General features: G+C 42.4%; 1 protein-coding gene across 1 annotated transcript in view; it reads left to right on the top strand.

Moving 5' to 3' along the window:
- brinp2 (bone morphogenetic protein/retinoic acid inducible neural-specific 2) overlaps positions 1–26,136 on the top strand; it is a 211,652-nt gene extending 185,516 nt beyond the window's left edge. The window contains exons 7-8 of the mRNA XM_062993913.1: positions 14,543–14,765; positions 25,023–26,136. Of these exons, the coding sequence (XP_062849983.1) occupies positions 14,543–14,765; positions 25,023–26,136 (1,337 nt within the window). The remainder of the gene's footprint in view (positions 1–14,542; positions 14,766–25,022) is intronic.
- The last annotated feature ends 314 nt before the right edge of the window (positions 26,137–26,450 follow it).

The raw sequence follows: 26,450 nt of genomic DNA, 5'->3' as shown, positions 1-26,450 counted from the left end.
AAATGTAAAATAAACTCAGTGGAAAAATGTTTATATTTAGATACTTTTGTTACTTTTAGATACTATTTTTTTAATTGTTAACACAGATTCTCCTGTGGTTGCTGGGGTTGACAGATACTTGTGTGCAATGAGTGCCAGCCTTGCTTTTGCCCCTTCTCTCTTTTACCACTACTGTAGTGGGCACCCCTTTATATCCATTTTGGGCTCTGCTTTATAGTGGTCCAGACATTGTTCTATAGACTCTTCCTCTTCATTTGTATCTGTATTAGAAGAACTCAGGGCAGAACTCAGGCATCCTCCTCTTCTTTCAAGGCTGTTTCTCTGTTTTCTCTGTAGGTGGTTGTTGTGCAGGTATCTCTCCCATCATAATAAAGCCCAGGCTTCACTCTTTTCTAATTTGGGAAGACACTTCAGATCCTTAAACCTGGGACGGAGTATCAATCTTTATCCATGTGAGGTTGGCCGTATCCCTCTGTTTAGCTAGGTCTGTAGTGAATACAGTCTTGAACCTCACTAAGTAGACTGGATCATCATCTGAGGGCTCCATAACTCTAAACAAGCATAAGGCTGGCAGCACAACTGAACAGCAGACATATTAAAAAGGAAATTGAAAGCACAAGATGTTTTAAACTTGTTAGTAAACTGTTATTAATTATAACAGACACAGAGCGCGCACACAAATACGCAGAGAAAAGAGGCACACACTGGGCGGGAGAGAAAGGAAAAACAGGCAAAATAATTCATTTACCAGGCAACTTTTTAAAGTTAAACTTCCTGCATAAAACACCATTTTTATCCATCGTTAGCCATGATGGTCCGAAGTAAACACGCAGCTGTGTTGAGTTAATTTTTTTTTACGCGTTAAATGCTTCAAATTAATCGCAATAATTAACGTGTTAATTTTGACAGCACTAATATATATAACAGAGAGAGACAGAATATCAACAAAAAAATCCAGAAAAAAAACATTAAATAAAAGTTATACATTACTTTGTATTTAATTAAGGGAAATAAGTATTTGATCCCCTACCAACCAGCAAGAATTCTGACCCCCACTGACGGGTTATGTGCCCATGAGGCACACAAATTAGTCCTATCCCTGTATAAAAGACTCCTGTTACAGAATCAGTTTCTTCCATTCAAATCTCTCAACCACCATGGGCAAGACCAAAGAGCTATCAAAGGACGTCAGGGACAAGATTGTAGACCTGCACAAGGCTGGAATGGGCTACAAGACCATCAGACCCTTGAGATCATTGACAAGCTCCTCCCGTGTAATTCTGGGCTGACCTCACCTTTCTCAGAATCATTCTTACCCCACCAGGTGAGATCTTGCATGGAGCTCCAGAGCGAGGGCGATTGACTGTGATCTTGTATTTCTTCCATTTTCGAATTATCGCACCAACAGTGGTCTCTTTCTCACCAAGCTTCTTGCTGATGGTCTTGTAGCCCATTCCAGCCTTGTGCAGGTCTACAATCTTGTCCCTGACGTCCTTTGATAGCTCTTTGGTCTTGCCCATGGTGGTTGAGAGATTTGAATGGAAGAAACTAATTCTGTGACAGGAGTCTTTTATACAGGGACAGGACTAATTTGTGTGCCTCATGGGCACATAACCGGTCTGTGGGGGTCAGAATTCTTGCTGGTTGGTAGGGGATCAAATACTTATTTCCCTTAATTAAATACAAATTAATTTATAACGTTTATTTAATGTTTTTTTTCTGTATTTGATATGATATTCTGTCTCTCTCTGTTAAAATGAACCTTCCATAAAAATTATAGACTGTTCAAGTCTTTGTAAGGGGGTAAACTTACAAAATCAGCAGGGGATCAAATACTTATTTCCCCCACTGTATATATATATATATATATATATATATATATATATATATATATATATATATATATATATATATATACAGTATATATAGTTAATATTATAAATTATTATATATATATATATATATACAGTATGTACTGTATATATACTATTTATTTATTATTTAATTATTTATTTATTATTTTTACTTTTTAATTCATTTCATTCATAATATTAACACTTATTAAAAAGAAATATAATTAAACATAAATTATGACATATACTGTATATATATATACTATATATATATATATATATATATATATATGTGTATATATATATATATATATATATAATTTATTTAATATTTAATTATTTTTTTATTTTATTTTTATTTTGTATAATGTCATTTAATGTATTAACACTTATTTTAAAGATATAGCTTTAAAAATTAATTATATTATTTATTTTATTAAATATAATAAATTATATACAGATTACATATCAATAGAAAAAAATTTAATATTAAATAATAATATTTAATTTACATTTCTGTTATTTAAGCTGATCATAAAATAAATGCCTGGGGATCAGCATAGCTGGTGAATATCGAACAGTCTGCACGACGCAGGAAGCAAACAGGCAGATCGACACTGGTGTTCGGGAAGCACCTGCTGATCCAGTTGTCTGATTAACAGTGAAAAGATCCTTCACTGTGTCCAAGTGAAGCGGGAAATAGCCTAATCGCAGCTCAGTGGCAGCCACCAGCTTCTCTAGACAGCTCATAATTCTACAGCTCACAGCTTCCTGTTCCTCTGACCAAGCTCTGATTAATGGCCTCTCCTCGGGGAGCTGAACATCTCCTGCAGCACTAAACTCAAACTCCAATTAAAGACAAAAAAAGACATATAGAGGCCAGCAGCTGCACCCTTTTGTTCCGGGGTTCTTAGAACATTAACACATTTGGTTATTTCTGTACAGTAAAAAAGAAAAGGGCTTTTTGTATCATTTATTATTATGAGACACGGCGATAAGACATTGTGTTTGTTGAGCACTCGGGCAGGCTGGTGGTTTAAATGTAAGATTTTAGCAGTAGTGTATTAAACTGATCTTTTACCATCTACCATACATAATATTGTGAAAAGATTTTGGGAATTCAGAGGAATTCTCAGATGCTCAAATGCATTTCCAATTGTGTCCCACAGTGTCCCTGTCGGCCGGTTGGGTATCTACATAAAGACATCACTGACTATGTCTAGGGGGGTGGTCAAGGCCCTGTGTCTGGTAATAGATTGGCATCCTGGACAGCCCTGACCAGGTTAAAGCAGTGGTTTAATGTAAAATGAAACTATGCATGATTCATGTGTCTGTTTCTCTTGATTGACAGTCACCTGCCTCGTAACTGTTAACTTGCTCCAGGTGGAGGTTTTTCTATATATTACGGGTTCTCCCTCTTACTTGCCAGCTTCACTGTTGGCAAACTGATGATTTACAACATAGTATTTATGCACAATTCATTATTTAGCCACCGTTTAAGTCCTGCTTTTGCAGAAATGAATGTGATGTGAATGTAAATCCCATTGCTGCTGTGTTTAAGTTGAAAACATCAAAATTATATAGAACAATTCCCTAAAATAAACACATTATTTACAGTTGTTTTGTGTTTTTTTGTGCCACGTATGCAGTCAATCTTCATACTTAAATTTTATACTGCTTAAGAAACGTACGTTTGTTGAGCGAGCGCTGGTCAGGCTGGTGGCCAGCCCAGAATCAAATTTAAAACAGGTTTTGGCAGTAGTGTATAAGCTGATCTTTAACCATCTACCATACATAATATTGGGAAAAGATTGAGTGATTTAAGAGAAATTCTCAGATGCTCAGATGCATTTTCCACAGTGTGGAGTACCCAAAGTGGTTCGAGGACTATTATGTATGTTCAGTGATTCAGTGAAAGTCAGACTCTCCACATCCCTGACCAGGATAAAGCAGTGGGATAACATAAAATGAAATTATAAAATACTTTTTTTTTTATTTCATTGATTCATATTCTCAAAAGAAGGCATACAAAGAAACTAATACAGTCACTTGACTAGAAACGGGAAAATTCCAGCTGGCAGACATGTTTCTAAAAGTTGAAATACCACAAAGACGGAGGAGTTATCTCAAAAGGAAAATATCAGAGGTGTAAAAAACAGACAGATGGCGTGTTTCCAATCTTAGACGTAGATAAAATGCCAGGTCAATGAATAAGGCATAGTGGAATTTAATTTTCAGTTTAAATGTGTTGCTGATCCCCTTTATATAAAATCTCAACAGTCTGGTTTCATTATAGATTTCATCCTGTATTTATTCACTTATTGAAGCGTACACCTTTCGCCCCACTGAGCTGACTTTATTATACTGACTTTCTACTTGAGTTGAGCTTGCCGGCATGAAATAAGCTTGATTTATCTGGATAATTACCTAGAGGACATTGCTGAGACGTATGCCAACTATTCAAAAGCTGAAACTCAGAACAACATATAGTTTAATATCATTTTGCAACTGCGAAAGAAAACCCAGATCAGAGCTGCCACTTTAAATTACGCAGGATAATTTAGTGATATGCTTTTTCATCTGAGGCAAATAGGATTTTTTTATTATCTTATTATCGCTGTAATGAACTGCTTTGCATCTAAATGGGGTAAATGCACCGCTGGTAATCTTAGGGCTTTAAAGGTGCGTTCAACTGTATGGTAAAAAAATAATAATACTTTTTGGCTATAATGTAGTTCAGATGGTTTCTGTTGATGCATTGATGCCAGTTTACCAGAATGTAAGCGTAACAGGGTGGAAGGTGAAGCTCTGTACATGCAAGAGAGGAACAGAACCCAACACAATTGCAAATAAATCAGGTGGTCAAAATAACAGAAACAAAGTAATAAATAAAAGCAGCCTACGATGGAGAAAGTGGACAAAACTGGGATAGTGCAGAACTGAGAACTGCTTGGCACAATATGGTCGAAACTGAGTGGCGAGATGAAGCCCCACACCTGGAAAAGAGGAATAGAACCAAAGTCTGAATACTTTAACCAAGGTAGAAAAGTACTGTGCACAAAGGCCAGAAACGCAAATAACTCAGGTGATCAAAATAACAGAAACAAAGTAATAAATGAAAGCAGCCCACAATGGAGAAATTAGACAGAACAGGGATAGTGCAGAACGCAGAACTGCTTGTCACAATATGACTATAGCTGCTGCTAATAAACTATTTACACTGAACCCTTTTACTAGCTATGATGTAGTTAAGAGGGTTTCTGTTGATGCTCTGATGCCAGTTTAATAGAATATAAGAGTAAGGGTTGACACTGAAGTGCGAGATAAAGCTCCACACCTGGAAATAAGGAGTAGAACCCAAGTGCAAATGCTTTAACCAAGGTAAAACAGTACTGTACACAAAGGCCACAAATGCAAATAAATCAGGTGGTCAGTATAACAGAAACTAAGTAATAAATGAAAGCAGCCCACAATGGATAAAGTGGATAGAACAGGGATAGTGCAGAACACAGAACTGCTTGTCACAATATGACTATAGCTGCTGCTAATTAACTATTTACATTGAACCATTTTACTAGCTATGATGTAGTTACAAGGTTTTCTGTTGACGCTCTGATGCCAGTTTAATAGAATGTAAGTGTAACGAAGCAGGTTGTGCCTAAAGGTCAAAACTGAAGGCCGATATGAAGCCCCACAACTGGAAAAGAGGAATAGAACCAGGATAGCGCAGAACTGAGTATTGTTCGTCACAATATGACTATAGCTGCTGCTAATTAACTATTTACATTGAACCATTTTACTAGCTATGATGTAGTTACAAGGTTTTCTGTTGACGCTCTGATGCCAGTTTAATAGAATGTATGTGTAACGGAGCAGGTTGTGCCTAAAGGTCAAAACTGAAGGTCGATATGAAGCCTTACAACTGGAAAAGAGGAATAGAACCAGGATAGCGCAGAACTGAGTATTGTTCGTCACAATATGACTATAGCTGCTGCTAATTAACTATTTACATTGAACCATTTTACTAGCTATGATGTAGTTACAAGGTTTTCTGTTGACGCTCAGTGCAAAGGTAGAACAATACTGTGCATAATAAATAATGTGGTCAAAATAACAGAAACAAAGTAATAAATGAAAGCAGCCCACAATGGAGAAAGTGGACAGAACAGGGATAGCGCAGATCTGAAAACTGCTTGTCACAACATGCAACTGTGAAGTAAATCGGGCTGAAAGTATTAACTCAAGGTGGCATTTTCCTATACGTCCTAAATAAAGCGAAGACTAATAAGGCTAATAATAATTCACATCCTGCATCTGTTTTTTTTTAGCCCTTAGTGCCAGGCTGTTTAAAGCTCAGTTAGGTTAATTGCCGCTGTGTAATGCCACTGCCCTGCTATTAAAGAGCAATATTTTTGTGCTGACCCCTCACATTAACACAAGGGACACCCCCCCTTCCTCTACAGGGCTGAGCTGAACACCAGGCAGCTATTCAGATGAGATACGAGAATGCAGGTGTGCTGGAGTTATTATAAAAAGCAGCTGTATATGAAGGGCAATAGTGCTAAAATCCAGAGAGATTTCCCAAAGCAATGCAGCAGACTGATCATAATCGCTTTGCTTTTTTGTGCTCATTGGAAATTGTAATTCACGTCAGTGTAGAAGTCTCCGTGATTAAATACGGCCCCATCATTTTTACAAAGCTTAATTGTCTGTAAACGTGGACAGAAAGCGAGGAACGGAGGAGGACAGTTCGATATTTCTCACTGTGCTGTGAATACCAACGTCGTCAGCAGAGGTTTTGTGGTTTGAAAGAGAGATAAAGGGGAAACCGGGGCAGGATTAGAAAGAATGAACAAGTCGCTGAGGGATAGAGATGAAAGAGATAGATCGGAAAAACAGTGACCATTTAAAAAAGGAACACAGACAGAGAGACAGAGATTGATTAAACCTTGCAGTAGTGGGAGAGCTTTCATGGCTGTGCTTTATTTTAGAAGGGCTAAATAACCAGGTCAGTGATCTTTAACACAGAACATACGCCCAAAGGTTTTTTTGTTCATAAGGTCACATTTTTATACACTCAGAAACGTCTTAAATTAATCACAGATCAACAATCAGCTCTTCGTGGTCTAACCCACACAGGAATGTAATATATGACATACTGTATATGCCCCTATATTAACAATATGTAAGGTGATACATTATTATAACATACATATCTTCTTCTTCCTCTGCCTTTGTCCCGTTCGGTTGCGGGGTCGGCACAATTTTTACGGCGGATGCCCTTCCTGACACAACCCTCCCTATTTTACCCGGGCTTGGGACCGGCACTACAATGCACTGGTTAGATACTAGGTATCTATAGGACAATTCAGTGTTTCCAATTATGTCCAATGTTTTTGGACTGTAGGTGGAAACCGGAGCACCCGGAGGAAACCCACGCGGACACGGGGAGAACATGCAAACTCCGCACCGAAAGGACCCGGACCGCCCCACCTGGGGATCGAACCCAGGACCTTCTTGCTGTGAGGCGACAGTGCTACCCGCTAAGCCACCGTGCCGCCCGATTATTATAACATACACGTATTCTCTGGATATATGCAGATATACTGTACGTTCATAACACATAAATAAATAACCATAATAAAATGAGCATGTACATATATTAAATATATCTATAGGATTAATTTTTATATGGTATTACAAAACCACAGCCGGTTTTGTAGGGCAGCTGTAGCCTAGTGGTTAAGGTACTGGTCCAGTAACCAGAAGGTTGCCGGTTCAAGCCCCACCACTGCCAGGTTTCCACTGTTGGGCCCTTGAGCAAGGCCCTTAACCCTCAATTGCTTAGACAGTATACTGTCAACAGTGTAAGTCGCTTTGGATAAAAGCGTCTGCTAAATGCTGAAAATGTAAATGTAAACCGATCAGACATAACATTATGACCACCTTCTTAATATTGTATTGGTCTCACTTTAGCTGCCAAAACATTCCTGACCCGTCGAAGCATGGACTCCACTAGACCCCTGAAGGTGTGCTGTGGTATCTGGCACCAAGATGTTAGCAGCAGATCCTCCATGGATCGGACTTGTTTGTCCAGCACATCCCACAGATACTCGATTGGCCAAGTCAACACCTCAAACTCGTTGTTGTGCTCCCCAAACCATGTCTGAAGCGTTTTCCATGAAAGGGTGTACATGGTCTGCAACAATGCTTAGGTAGGTGGGACGTGTCAAAGTAACATCTACATGGATGGCAGGACCCAAGGTTTCCCAGCAGAACATTGCCCAAAGCATCAAACTGCCTCCGCCGGCTTGTCTTCTTCCCATAGTTCATTTTGGTGCCGTGTGTTCCCCAGGTATGCAGCCCCATATGCAACAAACTGTGATGCACTGTGTATTCTGACACCTTTCTATCAGAACCAGCATTAACTTCTTTAGCAATTTGAGCTACAGTAGCTCGTCTGTTGGATCGGACCACACGGGCCAGCCTTCGCTCCCCATGTGCATCAATGAACCTTGGCAGCCCAACAGACCACTTTTGATAGATACTGACCACTACAGACCTGGAATACCCCACCAGAGCTGCAGTTTTGGAGATGATCTGACCCAGTCATCTAGCCATCACAATTTGGCCCTTGTCAAACTTGCTCAAATTCTTACGCTTGTCCATTTTTCCTGCTTCTAACATCAACTTTGAGGATAAAATGTTCACTTGCTGCCTAATATATCTCACCTACTAACAGGTGCCGTGATGAAGAGATGATCAGTGTTAATCACTTCACCTGTCAGTGGTCATAATGTTGCCTCACAGCAAGAAGGTCCTGGGTTTGATCCCCAGGTGGGGCGGTCCGGATCCTTTCCGTGTGAAGTTTGCATGTTCTCCCCGTGTCCACGTGGGTTTCCCCCGGGTGCTCCGGTTTCCTAGCAGTCCAAAGACGTGCAAGTGAGGTGAATTGTGTTCGATATAACCTTGTGAACTGATGAACCTTGTGTAACTACTATTCCTGTCATGAATGTAACCAAAAGTGTAAAACATGACATTAAAATCCTAATAAACAAACAAAATAGAGACCCGTATCGCGCACGGACAGTCACGTACCATCTTCGTTATTTCCCGTCCCTGTGCAGGCGTCATAGATCATCCAGCAGATGCTATAATTGCAACAGTTGTGAGGAATCCTCTCAGTCATTCCCACTCTCAGACGAGCCATTGCCCCAATACCCATTGTAGGTGCTTTTGACAGTGGGCAGGAGTTAGCATGGATAGTTTGACTGGTCTGTGACTATGCAGTCTCATACACAGGGTTTGATGCACTGTGTTGACTTATTCACATCATCACCAGTATTAAAATGATTTGGAATTTGTGACCTTGTAGCCTTTCTGTTGGTCCGTACCAGACCCTGTAGCCTGAGTCTTGGCCGCCCAACAACCTGTCGCGCTTTGTAGATTATATATTTATTATATTCATTATATTATAGCCATTTTTCTGTTAGAATAAGCACTGGATGTACAGTGGGGTCAAAAAGTATTTAGTCAGCCACTGATTGTGCAAGTTCTCCTACTTAGAAAGATGAGAGAGGTCTGTAATTTTCATCATAGGTACACTTCAACTATGAGAGACAAAATGAGAAAAAAAAATCCAGGAAATCACATTGTAGGATTTTTAAAGAATTGATTTGTAAATTATGGTGGAAAATAAGTATTTGGTCAATAACAAAAGTTCAACTCAATACTTTGTAACATAACCTTTGTTGGCAATGACAGAGGTCAAACGTTTCCTGTAAGTCTTCACCAGGTTTGCACACACTGTAGCTGATATTTTGGCCCATTCCTCCATGCAGATCTCCTCTAGAGCAGTGATGTTTTGGGGCTGTCGCTGGGCAACACGGACTCCACAAATTTTCTATGGGGTTGAGGTCTGGAGACTGGCTAGGCCACTCCAGGACCTTGAAATGCTTTTTACGGAGCCACTCCTTCGTTGCCCGAGCGGTGTGTTTGGGATCATTGACATGCTGGAAGACCCAGCCACGTTCCATCTTCAATGCTCTCACTGATGGAAGGAGGTTTTGGCTTAAAATCTCACGATACATGGCCCCGTTCATTCTTCCCTTAACACGGATCAGTCGTCCTGTCCCCTTTGCAGAAAAACAGCCCCAAAGCATGATGTTTCCACCCCCATGCTTCACAGTAGGTATGGTGTTCTTGGGTTCTTCTTCTTCCTCCAAACACGACGAGTTGAGTTTTTACCAAAAAGTTCCATTTTGGTTTCATTTGACCACATGATATTCTCCCAATCCTCTTCTGGATCATCCATATGCTCTCTGGCAAACTTCAGACGGGCCTGGACATGTACTGGCTTAAGCAGGGGGACACGCCTGGCACTCCAGGATTCGAGTCCCTCTCGGCGTAGTGTGTTACTGATGGTAGCCTTTGTTACTTTGGTCCCAGCTCTCTGCAGGTCGTTCATCAGGTCCCTCCGTGTAGTTCTGGGATTTTTGCTCACCGTTCTCATGATCATTTTGACCCCACGGGATGAGATCTTGCGTGGGGCCCCAGATCGAGGGAGATTATCGATGGTCTTGTATGTCTTCCATTTTCTTACAATTGCTCCCACAGTTGATTTATTCACACCAACCTGCTTGCCTATTGTAGATTCACTCTTCCCAGCCTGGTGCAGGTCTACAATTTTCTTCCTGGTGTCCTTCGACAGCTCTTTGGTCTTGGCCATGGTTGAGTTTGGAGTCTGACTGTTTGAGGCTGTGGACAGGTGTCTTTTATACAGATAAAGATGTCAAACAGGTGCCATTAATACAGGTAACGAGTGGAGGACAGAAGAGCTTCTTAAAGAAGAAGTTACAGGTCTGTGAGAGCCAGAAATCTTGCTTGTTTGTTATTGACCAGATACTTATTTTCCACGATAATTTACAAATAAATTCTTTTAAAATCCTACAATGTGATTTCCTGGATTTTTTTTTCTCATTTTGTCTCTCATAGTTGAAGTGTACCTATGATGAAAATTACAGACCTCTCTCATCTTTCTAAATAGGAGAACCTGCACAATCAGTGGCTGACTAAATACTTTTTGACCCCACTGTATATTGGTACAGTGATAAATACAATGACATTGCCTAAAAAATGATGGCGCCATCCAATTACACACGTGCACTCGAGTGATGAGAGCCATTTGTACGTGTGTGGAAATTGGCCATGCACTTACTCAGCCTTCGCTGATAAGGCTAGTAACGGCATCAAATAGCGCTTAACGTCAATTATTAGAAAGGTATACATGCTAATAGTGTCCAAAGACACCCCAGCTTGTCACAGATGAGCGGAATAGTGTTTAAACAGAGCTAAAACGACTCTTCGGGCCGACTGTAATGTTATCCAACACTGATTCAGTGTTATTGGTAGGAGCCTGTGGGCTCACCGCCCTGCACAGGATCATTGCACATTATAATTGCCTGGGACAGTGGGGTGCTCAGCGGAACCCTGGCTCCGTGTGCAATAGCCTGAAGAAATCCCAGGAGGTCGCCTGTCTCTCACCGTCCACATCTGCGTCCGAGTCTTTATTCTAGTCATTTCCTAGGAGTGCTGGAGTCAGCTCCGTTCGTCCAAGTCAAAACAGGCATCGGGGATAATTTAAATTTGATATCGTCCCTTAAGTGCCGCTGTACTTGCTTGTTCGACATTTTCAGGAAAGCTGTTTTACAAACGGGGGACGATGCTTCCCATCCTGCAGATTTTTCTCTGCACCTTTTTTAGCCCTGGAAAGCTCAGAACCGTCACGTCTCATTCGTATTCGGTTTGGAAATCGAGTGAAAAGGACACGGGCTAATCTCAAACTGATTGCTTATACTTTCTTAGAAGAGTCTGGCTACACCTTTTGAACCGCCAATGGTGTATTTTCTCACAGGATGTGCATGTTATCTGAAATGTCACCGTCTTATCCACCTACGCTTATTCGGACAGTGATTCGGTCCTGAGGCTTTTATGATTCACTCGGATCCGGTGGTTCCCTTAAGCACAGCTTCGTTTCTCAAAGCTTATCATAAAAATTCAGTTTTATTCTTTGTAATATGCAAACATTTGACATAAGAAAGTCCAAAATAACCCAAAGAACTGAATACAGATGCATCCAGACAGGAAAATTGCATTATACGTATATACAGTCAAGCCGGAAAGTTTGCACACCCCTTTCACCTTCTCCACGTTTTATTACATTACAGACTCATTCTATAATAGACTATAATATTTGTTTTCACTGATACTGCTTGAGATGTTTCTACGATTTAATTGGAGTCCACCTGTGGTAAATTCAATTGATTGGACATGATTGGGGATTGCCAACACAGTGCATATCAGTGCAAACTTCAAACCATGGGGTCAAAGGAATGATCCGCAGACCTCAGAAACAGGATTGTGTCAAGGCATAGATCTGGATTAGGGTACAGAAACATTATTGCAGCCTTACTGGTAGGGCTGTCGCGGTGACAGAATTTCCCCTTGCGATATTCAGCCTGTCTCAATATCGCGGTATGCGGTTATATCGCCATTTTTTTGTTGTTTTTGAAAATTACTTAATTGATCTGGATTTTAGAGCTATATAAACAAGCTTTATTGTTAGGCTATGATTCGGTATATTATTGCTTTATAATGACAAAGATGAGACGGCTTTAAGACCAATGAAATGCGTGTTTAGGCTATTGTTAAATACAGAACAGAGCAGGGATGCGCGTCTTTTCTCTATTAAAAAAAGGTTTAAATAAGCTTAAGGCCTAGGTTAGATATACACTGTGAAACAAAAAAAAAGTGTTTAGGCTAAATATTTTAAATGCACATCTAATCAAAATATGGTAAAAAAAAATAGAATAAAGAATAAAGTCTGTAAGAGTTTAAACCTGCGTTATCATGCGCGCTAGACGAACCAACATGTTCACCTGATGTGTTTTAGAGAGGATCTGAGTGGGGTAGCGATGTTCCCCTCGGTACTAAAACTCTCTCTGATGGTGCTCGTTGCATTAATACACTGTAGATGTACTGAACCTGCATGCGACTTTAGAGATCAGAGAAAGTCTAGCCTGGTTATCGCGCCACTATTAACCATCTATTTAGTAGGTATAATTAACATAACAATATATACTACATTTCAAGTTATTATTCGTTTCAATACATTTTTATTCAACGAAAAAATGCATTTAAATCATTCCAGCAAGCCAGCAAGAGAGAATCTGCAGGCTGCAATGCCATATTAACCGTCATTAAGTGTTTTAGTACGCCAAGGCTGTTTAAATATAGTCTAAATTACAAGTATTTATTGAGTGTGAACTCAATTTAATCATTAATAAACTTGCCTATAATTCCTGTTGCGATTGTTTACATTTTAAAACACAAAGCCTGACACTCAGCAGCAACGCATGAGAACAGGTTGCGGGAAAATGTCGCTCCTAGCTCATTTTCATTATGAATTTATTTAACATTTATGTAAGCGTATAAAACAAGATGGACCTGCAACAATAAAAAAAAGGAGAAGAAAAAAACGAAAAAACGTGAATATCGCGGTGTTGCGGTTGTCCAGCATGCCCTGCGGTTGGCTGGTCTATACCGCGATATTTCAAAATTGCGGTTAGCGCGACAGCCCTACTTACTGGTCCCAAAGAGCACAGTGGCCACCATCACTCGTAAATGGAAGAAGTTCCATTGGAACCACCAAAAATCTTCCTAGACCTGGCTACCTGGCCAAACTGAGCGATCGGAGAAGATGCTCAAACCCAGTCGTCTAACCATCACAATCTGGGCCTTGTCAAAGTCGATCAGGTCCTTACGCTTGCCCATTTTCCACCCCTTGAAGGTGGTGATTTTACCACGATAATTAATGATACTCACTTTGCCAGTGGTTTTAATGTTATGGCTACTTAGTGTTGATTGGTCTACAGAGAGGTGGTCTGATATGGCCATACACCAAGAAAACAGTCCAACTTTAAATGCTTGAATGCTCCATATATGGAAATTTGAGTTTACTCTTGACTCCATATATGGAACTTTGAGTTTACCCTTGACTCCATATATGAAAATGTGTGTTTATCCTTGACTCCATATATGGAAATGTGAGTTTACCATTGACTTCATATATGGGAATGTGGGCTTGCCTGTCACTCCATGTATGGGAATGTCGGTTTGCCTATGACTCCATATATGGGAATGTGGGCTTGCCTATGGATCCATATATGGGAATGTGGGCCTGCCTATCACTTCATATATGGGAATGTGGGTTTGCCTATGACTCCATATATGGAAATGTGGGTTTCCTTACAACTCCATATATGGGAGCGTAGGCTTTCCTACGATTCCAAGCTCTAGCCTAGTGGTTAAGATACTGGACTAGTGATCAGAAGGTCACTGGTTCAAGCCCCACCACTGCCAGGTTGCTGCTGTTGGGCCCTTAAGCAAGGCCCTTAACCCTCAATCGCTCAAACTGTATACTGTAACTGTAATGTAATGTAAATGAATACATTAAGTAGTCTGTTGATGTTGCTGTGCTATGGGGGCATATTGCTAGCATTGTTTGGATCCTTGCGTTCCCATAGACAAGACACAAAAGCTGCCAGTGGTCGCCCATCATCTACCCAACGCAGTTTATGTCGTTTAAATGTCTTCCTTTAAAATGTAATATATCTTTTTATTTCTTCCAGAAGACTTTAAGTCCTTCCTGAAGAAGCTGCCCACCGATCGCTTCTTGAATACGACAGATATCCTGAAGTTCTGGAGCTCGGACACAGCCTTGCAGAAGCGCTACACACAGTTGGAAGCCAGCACGAAGCTGATCCTTGGAAAAGCCCACAAGATTGTGCGTAAACTGTTCACACTTAGCAAGCGCTGTCCCAAACAGCCGAAGATCAGCCTGCCCAGAGAAAGGTACCGTGCCTTCAAATTTTTAAATGATGTACAACCCCAAATCAGAAAAAGTTGGGACAGCATGGAAAATGCAAATAATACAAAAACACAGAGTTTCTTACATTTACTTTATTTGATTGCAGACAGGATGATCTTGAGATATGTCATGTTTTATCTGCTCAACATCATTTCATTTATTATTAAACATCCATTCCTGCATTTCAGGCCTGCAACACATTCCAAAAAAAGTTGGGACAGTAAAGCATTTACCATTTTGTAATGTTGTCATTCCTTTTCACCACACTTAAAAAACCTCAATGTACTTTTATGCATTAATGCTGCCATCACAGAAGAGTAAATGACCTTTGCCAAGGGCACTGACACAGCCCCATACCATGACAGACCCTGACGTTTGGATTTGTTCCTAATAACAGTCTGGATGGTCCTTTTCTTCTTTGGTCCGGTGCACACGGCGTCCATTTCTTCCAAAAAAAGACCCGGAATGCTGATTCATCTGACCACAATACACGTTTCCACTGTGTGATGGTCCATCCTAGATGCCTTTGAACCTAGTGAAGTCGACGCCGCTTCTGGACATGGTTAACTTAGGGCTTGTTTTTTGCACATTAAAGTTTTAAGTGACATTTGTGCATGTAACTCTGTATTGTAGTGCTTGACAAAGGTGTGCCAAAGTAATCCCTCACCCATGTGGTTATATCAGCTATTGTTGAGTGGTGGTTCTTGATGCAGTGCCGTCTGAGGGGTCGAAGATTACGGGAGTTCAGGTTAAGCTTGCGCCCTTGGCCTTTACGCACTGAAATTCCTCCTGATTCCTTGAATCATTTAATGATATTATGCACTGTAGAGGGAGAAATATGCAAACCCTTTCCAATCTTTCTCTGAGGTTCATTGTTTTTAAACATTTCAATCATTTTCAATATCATCTTTGCTCATCAAAGACTCAGCCTTTCCTGGATGCTGCTTTTGTACCAAACCATAATTATAATCACCTGTTTGGAATCACATCATTATTTAGTTTTTTCACCTCATTACTAGCCCTAAATTGCCCTCGTCCCAACTCTTTAAAAATGTGTTGCAGGCCTGAAATGCAGGAATGGAGGTTTATTAATAAATGAAATGAAGTTGAGCAGACAAATCAGACATGACATACCTTGGGTTCAAACTGCCTGCAATCAAAAGTAAAATTTGAGGTTGTATATGCTGTATATATATATAGAATATTATATAAATATCGCAGAAATGCAACATCTGTACAGCTGTGCAAATAAGCATTTCATTAGATACAGGCTTCTGTAATACAGTAAGGATAAGGATAAAGCTCCAGTTGGCCTGACTGCATGTCTTTGGACTGTTGGAGGAACCCGGTAATCAAACCCTAGACCTTCTCGCTGTGAGGTGACAGTGCTACCCATCGAGCCACCCCAGTGCATTATTTATTACTTAAAAACGCAGATGTAAGTCTTCAAACCCTCTCAGTCATGTGGATTATGAGAACACTAAATCTTCTTTAATGTCTATAAATATATATTCATTAAAGTTGCGACATAAAGTAAATAATTGAACAAACCATCTGGCTCATTTCTTTGGAGAACGGAACATTAATCACGATTGTTTTGTAGAGTAATTACATAAGCTCACTCTAGCATCCCACGACCCCATACCGCTGATTGTTTGCCTTTTGTATGGAGTGTTACTGAAGCATGTGTGAATTTGAGTGGGTTGGACTTCAGATTTGACGGTCTGACGCACTCTGGCAGACTGAATCTACTCCAGGTTTTAAATCTAAGAACCTTCAGTTGTGGGTTGCTTCATCTCACTTTCCCAAGACATAGATAGACACGCCCTAAAAAGTGTTTCCCTGATGACGACTGAAGGCTGCCTTATGATAGACTGGCGACCTGTCTTTCGTCCAATAAATCAGACCCACAACGACCCTGACTAGGATCAAAGCAGTGGTAAAACATTGAATTAGTAAGCTAGGCAGCTCACTAGGTTTTACAGACAGACCCAGTGAATGAATGAGATGGGGGTAGGGGGGCATGAGATATGGAATAGTAATTGAGTGTTTATTCATTCATTCATTGTGTCTTTTACCACCTCTTATCCTATTCAGGGTCACGGTGGGTCCAGTTCCTTGAATACAAGACCATAATCACAATATATATGGGGGGGGGAGCATGTCCCTGAGAATATTTAGATATGCTCCATATGCTCTCCCAATATACAGATGTAAAAATTCCACTGCTACGGCCTTGCCTGAATACCAGAGTATAGTAGGTGCTGACTCTCATGAATACGAATACCTTTATTATCATTGTACAAGTACAATGAGATTCACTGTGCTCCTCTTACATATGAAACAAAAAAGGGGAAAAAATAGGAATAGAATAGACTTATATAAAATAGTGTGGTGCAGTGCTTTCATATGTGCATATGGACATGCATGAAGTAGTAGAAGGAGGGAGGTTGCGGTACTAAATGACAATGTCCCTGGCTAAGAAGTCCCATATACATACATATACATTGTTTCTACACTCACTGTTCATTTTATCAGCTCCACCTACCATATAGAAGAACTTTGTAGTACTACGATTACTGACTGTAGTCCATTTGTTTCTCTGCATGCTTTGTTAGCCCCCTTACATGCTGTTTTTCAATGGTCAGGACCACCACAGCCGGATGCATTTTTGCCACCCACACATCGATGAGTGTGGCGCCACCTAGCGTTGCATGTGGAGAGACACACCCTAAGGGCACACTTCCTCATCTCTGTGCAGGCGCCTCTAATCAGCCGGCAGAGGTCGTAATCGCATTCTGACAGAGAGAGACCCACATCCGGTTCTTTGTCCCGCCCCCAACTGAGCAACCGGCCAATCGTTGCTCATACAGCCACTCGGCCTCGAACCGGTGAAGCAGAGCTGGATTCTATACGATGTACTCAGAATCCACCTCTGGTTGCAGTGTGTCTTTTTTACCGCTGCGCCACCTGGAGCACAGCGGCGAGTGGATAGTTTTTAAACGCCTCACTGTCACTGCTGGACTGAGAATAGTCCACCAACAAAAAACATCCAGCCAATAGCGCCCCGTGGGCAGCGTCCTGTGACCACTGATGAAGGTCTAGAAGATGACCAACTGAAACAACAGCAATAGATGAGCGATCGTCTCTGACTTTACATCTACAAGGTGGACCAACTAGGTAGGAGTGTCTAATAGAGTGGATAGTGAGTGGACACGGTGTTTAAAAACTCCACTCATACCAGCACAACACACACTAACACACCACCACCATCTCAGTGTCACTGCAGTTCTGAGAATGATCCACCACCTAAATGATACCTGCTCTGTGGTGGTCCTGTGGGGGTCCTGACCATTGAAGAACAGCATGAAAGGGGGCTAACAAAGCATGCAGAGAAACAGACGGACTACAGTCAGTAATTGTAGAACTACAAAGTGCTTCTATATGGTAAGTGGAGCTGATAAAATGGACAGTGAGTGTAGAAACAAGGAGGTGGTTTTAATGTGAGCAGTGCTGGTGCACAGCGACAGAAATAGTGAAAACGAGAATAGTGAGCTGTTTAGTCTTTCTGGGCCAGATTGAGAAGACCTTTGTGCGACATGGCTAGTACACGTATTCTATAATTATGTGCTCCAACGGACTGACAGGTCGTGGTTAACGTCCTCCGTTACGAAGACGTCGGCCGCGGTCTGACACGCCGCGCTGCGTTTCGAGCCACCTCTCGGAGAAAAATACAGCTCCATCTGACGGAGTGAAAAGACGGGAGCGTATACATCACTCAGAATTCTAATTAAGATGTCTTCGGTGAGAATTCTTATAGAGCAATTTAATCAGCGAGCTTTAGACAGATGAGGCAGTCTAAATAAATGATAGATCGCTTAGCCAAATGTTCTCGCGACTGATTCCATAATGTATAAAAATGTTCAGACAGAACGTTTTTTATCGCTCTTTGTCGCTCTTTTGGCGTATTGAAGGGAGTGAACGGCAGATGACACGGAAAACAAATTAATCCAGTGGGTACGAGGGCTTACTGCTGGGAAATGTCTTTAACTGGGTTTACACTCAAACGTGAGGGGTACGGCTCTGCTGGGCGGTATGTGAATATATGCTGGGTACTGATCAAAATTCCTTCAACAAACCTGGTGTTCCCTGGTGGACACACCCATTTAAAAAAATAAATCAAGGGTTTGAATCTCAGTGGTGCTATCAGCCGGCCAGGTGTCTGCACAGACATGACAGGCTTATGTGGTCCTAATGTTTTGGCTCATCATTGTAGAAACCTTAGGTTCAGCTAGGTTGCTTGGAGTGGTACCCAGGTCCCCATTTTTTTTTTACTAAATTAAGGGTTCAAATCTCAGTAGTGCTATCAGCCGGCCAGGCGTCTGCACAGACATGATTGGCATATGTGGTCCTAATGTTTAGCTCATCATTGTAAAAACCTAAGGTTTATTTTTTTAATAAATCAAGGGTTTAAATCTTAGCGGTGCTATCAGCCGGCCAGGCGTCTGCACAGACATGATTTGCTTATGTGTTCCTAATGTTTTGGCTCATCATTGCAGAAACCACAGGTTTAGCCGTGTTGCTGGGAGTGGTTGCCAGGTCCCCATTTTTTTCATTAAATCCAAGGTTTGAATCTCAGAGGTGCTATCAGTCAGCCAGGCGTCTGTACAGACATGATGGGCTTATGTGGTCCTGTTGTTTTGGCTCATCATTGTAGAAACCTTAGGTTCAGCCAGGTTGCTGGAAGTGGTTGCCAGGTCCCCATTTTTTTTACTAAATTAAGGGTCGAATCTCAGTGGTGCTATCAGACGGCCATGCGTCTGCACAGACATGATTTGCTGATGTGGTCCTAATATTTTAGCTCATCATTGCAGAAACCCCAGGTTTAGCCGTGTTGCTGGGAGTGGTTGCCAGGTCCCCATTTTTTTTACTAAATCCAAGGTTCGAATCTCAGAGGTGCTATCATCCTGCCAGGCATATGCACAGACGTGATTTGCTTATGTGGCCCCAATATTTTAGCTTATCATTGCAGTAACCCCAGGTTTAGCTGTGTTGCTGGGAGTGGTACCCAGGTCCCCATTTTTTTTTACTAAATTAACGGTCGAATCTCAGTGGTGCTATCAGTCGGCCAGGCATCTGCACAGACATGACAGGCCTATGTGGTCCTAATGTTTTGGCTCATCATTGTAGAAACCTCAAGTTCAGATGTGTTGCTGGGAGCGATACCCAGGTCCCAGTTATTTAAAATAAATCAAGGGTTTAAAGCTCAGCAGTGCTATCAGCCGGCCAGGCTTCTGCACAGACATAATAGTATGTGGTCATCAGTGTAGAAGCCTTAGGTTTAGCCATGTTGCTAGGAGTGGTTGTCACTAAATCCAAGGTTTAAATCTCAGAGGTGCTATCAGTCAGCCAGGCGTCTGCACAGACAGGATTTTCTACAATAGTCCGTACTGTTATTGTGATACAAAATGCCACATTTCATGATAGATAGGTAGATATTAGCTACCCACCTCAAGTAAGCACCCAAATTGGTATCAAGGATCTTTAGCATGGCACATTAGCAGGAATGTATGACTTACGTAAAGCACTCAGCCATACGAGCGATGCGATTCGCCTTAGTAGAAGTCCCTGGAGGATAGCGACGGCTTTAATTTATGACCGCTCTGATCTCCGCGCACTTCTACTCTCGTGAAGTAAGTAGGATGGTAATGGGAGAGTGTGCGGCGCCAAATGCATTTATCAAACTGACATGACCCTTACTAAATTGGATGATGGTAAATGAAAATAAAACACCACCAATTCTCTCTCTATTTGGCATCAGGCTTTGAGCAGGGCAGCTTCCTGGCACTGGTTTCATATTTTTAGCAATCGAAAGAGATAAAAAGTGATTGGCGGTATTTTTATTCCATTAAATGAAGCAAAGTTTGGCTCCGACTAATATTTTTATGTCATCACAGGCAAATCCTAGTCAATTGTTGTGCACGTACCAGAGATGGGGACTCCAGTCTGCGACTTCACACACAGCGACTACAGACTCGACTCATTTCAAATGACTCGGATGACTCGACTCATGACTCGCAAAAAATTACTCATAAACAAACAAGTCTGATCCAAAATCATTCTGATCGTGTCATTTTCTGCTCTCTAATAACGCTCCGGCCGTCTTAACCCGCAACGCACACAATGGGTAAAAGTTACAGCCAGCTTCTGGCGTAGTGATGAAGCGTCGCTCCCTAATCCCTACACAGTTTGAAGTTCACTTCATTTGAACATTTTCGTTACCTTTGGATTGGAATTTCACTTAAAATGGTGGAATACCCTATGTAGTGAACTTCACAGGAACAACTGGGGTGAACATCTGGGCTCCTACAGAATTGGCGCTAATGATTGAAAGACTTTTGGTAGCTTTCTGAACCAATCAGACCTTCTGATTGTAATTTTGAGTAAGAAATGCTGTTATTTGCATTTATTCAGTTTGCGTCACACAGATGACGTGTCAATGAAACACCCGATTTGTAACGAGTTCGTGTTTTACTTCACGACCGGGAAAAGTTTAAAGGTTTTTAATTATAAGCACATTTACAAAATAACAGATTATATTCCTAATAAGACACACGGTTATAAATTTAATAGCATCTGGAAGAACATAAGCTAAGGTAAGCAGTGGTTATGATTTTTTTTGCTTTTAAGCTTTTAACTGGTACCTTCTTGTTACAGAAATTACATTCATTTACACAATGACTAGGAAAGTAAAGGCAAAATACAGTTGCTAATGTGTTTTTTTTTTCTGAACTTACATATTATTTGTTTATTTCTATGCTACATTTCCAATACAGTGTATCACAAAAGTGAGTACACCCCTCACATTTTTGCAGATATTTAAGTATATCTTTTCATGGGACAACACTGACAAAATGACACTTTCACACAATGAAAAGTAGTCTGTGTGCAGCTTATATAACAGTGTAAATTTATTCTTCCCTCAAAATAACTCAATATACAGCCATTAATGTCTAAACCACCGGCAACAAAAGTGAGTACACCCCTAAGAGACTACACCCCTAAATGTCCAAATTGAGCACTGCTTGTCATTTTCCCTCCAAAATGTCATGTGATTTGTTAGTGTTACTAGGTCTCAGGTGTGCATAGGGAGCAGGTGTGTTCAATTTAGTAGTACAGCTCTCACACTCTCTCATACTGGTCACTGAAAGTTCCAACATGGCACCTCATGGCAAAGAACTCTCTGAGGATCTTAAAAGACGAATTGTTGCGCTACATGAAGATGGCCAAGGCTACAAGAAGATTGCCAACACCCTGAAACTGAGCTGCAGCACAGTGGCCAAGATCATCCAGCGTTTTAAAAGAGCAGGGTCCACTCAGAACAGACCTCGCGTTGGTCGTCCAAAGAAGCTGAGTGCACGTGCTCAGCGTCACATCCAACTGCTGTCTTTGAAAGATAGGCACAGGAGTGCGGTCAGCATTGCTGCAGAGATTGAAAAGGTGGGGGGTCAGCCTGTCAGTGCTCAGACCATACGCCGCACACTACATCAAATTGGTCTGCATGGCTGTCACCCCAGAAGGAAGCCTTTTCTGAAGTGTCTACACAAGAAAGCCCGCAAACAGTTTGCTGAAGACATGTCAACAAAGGACATGGATTACCGGAACCATGTCCTATGGTCTGATGAGACCAAGATTAATTTGTTTGGTTCAGATGGTCTCAAGCATGTGTGGCGGCAATCAGGTGAGGAGTACAAAGAAAAGTGTGTCATGCCTACAGTCAAGCATGGTGGTGGGAATGCCATGGTCTGGGGCTGCATGAGTGCAGCAGGTGTTGGGGAGTTACATTTCATTGAGGGACACATGAACTCCAATATGTACTGTGAAATACTGAAGCAGAGCATGATCCCCTCCCTCTGGAAACTGGGTCGCAGGGCAGTGTTCCAGCATGATAATGACCCCAAACACACCTCTAAGATGACCACTGCTTTATTGAAGAGGCTGAGGGTAAAGGTGATGGACTGGCCAAGCATGTCTCCAGACCTAAACCCAATAGAACATCTTTGGGGCATCCTCAAGCGGAAGGTGGAGGAGCGCAAAGTCTCGAATATCCGCCAGCTCCGTGATGTCGTCATGGAGGAGTGGAAAAGCATTCCAGTGGCAACCTGTGAAGCTCTGGTAAACTCCATGCCCAGGAGAGTTAAGGCAGTTCTGGAAAATAATGGTGGCCACACAAAATATTGACACTTCAGGAACTTTCACTAAGGGGTGTACTCACTTTTGTTGCCGGTGGTTTAGACATTAATGGCTGTATATTGAGTTATTTTGAGGGAAGAATAAATTTACACTGTTATATAAGCTGCACACAGACTACTTTTCATTGTGTGAAAGTGTCATTTTGTCAGTGTTGTCCCATGAAAAGATATACTTAAATATCTGCAGAAATGTGAGGGGTGTACTCACTTTTGTGATACACTGTATATGTTTTGTGTATATTATATTGACTTGTGACTTGACTCGGACTCAAGCCTAAAGACTCGTGACTTGACTCAGACTCTAGCCTAAAGACTCATGACTTGACTCAGACTCTAGCCTAAAGAATCGTGACTTGAATCCGACTCTAGCCTAAAGACTCATGACTTGACTCGGACTCTAGCCTAAAGACTCATGACTTGACTCGGACTCTAGCCTAAAGACTCGTGATTCGGACTCTAGCCTTAAGACTCATGACTTGACTCAAACTCTAGCCTGAAGACTCGTGACTTGACTCAGACTCTAGCCTAAAGACTCGTGATTTGACTCGGACTCTAGCCTAAAGACTCGTGATTCTGACTCTAGCCTAAAGACTCGTGACTTGACTCAGACTTTAACCTAAAGACTTGTGACTTGATTTGAACTCTAGCCTAAAGACATGACTTAATTCGGACTCTAGCCTTAATACCCGTGTCTTGACTCGGACTCTAGCCTAAAGACCCGTGACTTGACTCGGACTCTAGCCTAAAGACTCATGACTTGACTCCGACTCTAGCCTAAAGACTCATGACTTGACTCGGACTCTAGCCTAAAGACTCGTGATTTGGACTCTAGCCTAAAGACTCGTGACTTGACTCAAACTCTAGCCTAAAGACTCGTGACTTGACTCAGACTTTAGCCTAAAGACTTGTGACTTGATTTGAACTCTAGCCTAAAGACCCGTGACTTGACTCGGACTCTAGCCTTAAGACTAGTGACTTGACTCAGACTCTAGCCTAACAACTCGCGATTCGGACTCTAGCCTAAAGACTCGTGACTTGACTCAAACTCTAGCCTAAAGACTTGTGACTTGACTCAGACTTTAGCCTAAAGACTTGTGACTTGATTTGAACTCTAGCCTAAAGACGTGACCTGACTCGGACTCTAGCCTTAATACCTGTGACTTGACTCGGACTCTAGCCTAAAGACCCATGACTTGACTCTGACTCTAACCTAAAGACTCGTGACTTGACTCTGACTCTAGCCTAAAGATTCGTAACTTGACTCTGACTCTAGCCTAGAGACTTGTGACTTGACCCGGACTCTAGTCTAAAGACTCGTGACTTGACTCAGACTCTAGTCTAAAGACTTGTGACTTGACTCGAACTCTAGCCTAAAGACTCATGACTTGACTCGGACTCTAGCCTAAAGACTTGTGACTTGACTCGGACTCTAGCTTAAAGACTCGTGACTTGACTCGAACTCTAGTCTAAAGACTCGTGACTTGACTCGGACTCTAGCCTAAAGACTCGTGACTTGACTCTTGACTTGACTCAGGACTTTAGCCTAAAGACTTGTGACTTGATTTGAACTCTAGTCTAAAGACGTGACCTGACTCAGACTCTAGCCTAAAGACTCGTGACTTGACTCGGACTCTAGCCTAAAGACTTGTGACTTGACTCGGACTCTAGCCTAAAGACTTGTGATTTGACTCGGACTCTAGCCTAAAGACTCGTGACTTGACCCAGACTCTAGCCTAAAGACTCGTGACTTGACACGGACTCTAGCCTAAAGACTTGTGATTTGACTCAAACTCTAGCCTAAAGACTCGTGACTTGACTCAGACTCTAGCCTAAAGACTTGTGACTTGATTTGAACTCTAACCTAAAGACGTGACCTGACTCAGACTCTAGCCTAAAGACTTGTGACTTGACTGACTCGTTTCGTGACTTGTGAACATCTCTGGCACGTGCTAAGTGTTTTTATGCTAATTTCTGTCATTTATTCTGCAGGACTCTGGGTTTCTGGTTGAACAGAGTTCAATCTCTGCTGTACTGCAATGAGCATGGCGTCCTCGGCTCTTTCTCTGAGGAGGCCCGTTACTGCCTGTGCGCAACAGACCAAGGCGCTTCCTGCCAGGGCACCGTTCCATGCCAGGTGGGCGAGGGCACCCTGTGTTCCTCGTGTGCCTCGGACAACGTCACCCGCTGCGGCGCGTGCGTCCCCGGGAGCTTCCTCCAGCTCGGGTCCTGTCGGCCGGCCGTCGCCGTCTCCCTGGACCACTACGTGAACTTCGATCTGGACATGGTGGACGCCGAGGCTCACCACCTGCTTCAGCGTCTGGACGGCCGCCTGGAAGTGCGCGCCATCTACATCAGCAACGACGTCCGACTGGGCAGCTGGTTCAACCCGGCGTGGCGCAAGCGAATGCTTCTCACGCTGAAGAGCAACAAGAACAAATCCAATCTAGTGCACATGCTCATGGGGATTTCTTTCCAGATCTGCACCACCCAGAACAGCACGCTGGAGCCCGTGCCCGCCATCTACGTCAACCCGTTCGGCGGAAGCCATTCGGAGAGCTGGTTCATGCCCGTCAGGCAGAACGACTTCCCCGATTGGCAGCGAACTAAGCTAGACTCGGCTCTCCCGTGTTACAACTGGACACTAGTGCTAGGCACCAAGTGGAAGTCCTTTTTTGAGACGGTTCACATCTACCTGCGTAGCCGGATCATCACGGACGACCCGAGCGTCAACGAGACGCTCTTCTACGAGCCCTTGGACACGGACTCCGCCAACCTGGGATACATGAAGATCAACAGCCTGAGGGTCTTCGGGTACAGCATGCACTTTGACGCCGACGGCGTCAAGGAGCTGATCGGACAGCTGGACTACCCGTACGCGCAGGGAACCCAAGACTCCGCCTTCTTAGCGCTGATGGAGCTGCGAGACCGCGTCAACCGGCTCTCGCCGCCCGCCGAGCGCCCGCTCGACCTCTTTTCCTGCCTGCTCCGCCACCGGCTCAGGCTCTCGGTCGGAGAGGTGGTGCGTGTCCGCGACTCCCTGAGCAACTTCGGTTCCAAGCTGCCCGGCTCCTCGAAACCCGAACTGGCCCAGCTGTGCAGCTAGCTCTGAGGATACGTACCAGCCTTTTGTCCAGCTTCATCGAATAAAACCATGTATTGAAAGACATATATCTATATTTACGGACGGATTGAGATGCCAAACACGGATTCTATTCCGACGTAGGGTGGAACATCGAGGCATGAACGCCGGGTTTGTTTTTAACACCCAGCTTGCTTGAATCCTTTCTGCTTTTCCGAGCGTTCGTGTCTATTTGAATACGAAAGGCGGCGAAGATAAGGGATTGCTTTAAAAACGGGTGTTTGCGTTAGCGTGTTTGCCTTTCTGAGCCGTCGCGGTCGACGCGGGAGCACAGAGCG

This window comes from Trichomycterus rosablanca, chromosome 4 (assembly GCF_030014385.1).
Source record: "Trichomycterus rosablanca isolate fTriRos1 chromosome 4, fTriRos1.hap1, whole genome shotgun sequence".
In the NCBI taxonomy this organism is placed as follows: domain Eukaryota; kingdom Metazoa; phylum Chordata; class Actinopteri; order Siluriformes; family Trichomycteridae; genus Trichomycterus; species Trichomycterus rosablanca.
This window is presented reverse-complemented; position numbering and strand designations above follow the sequence as displayed.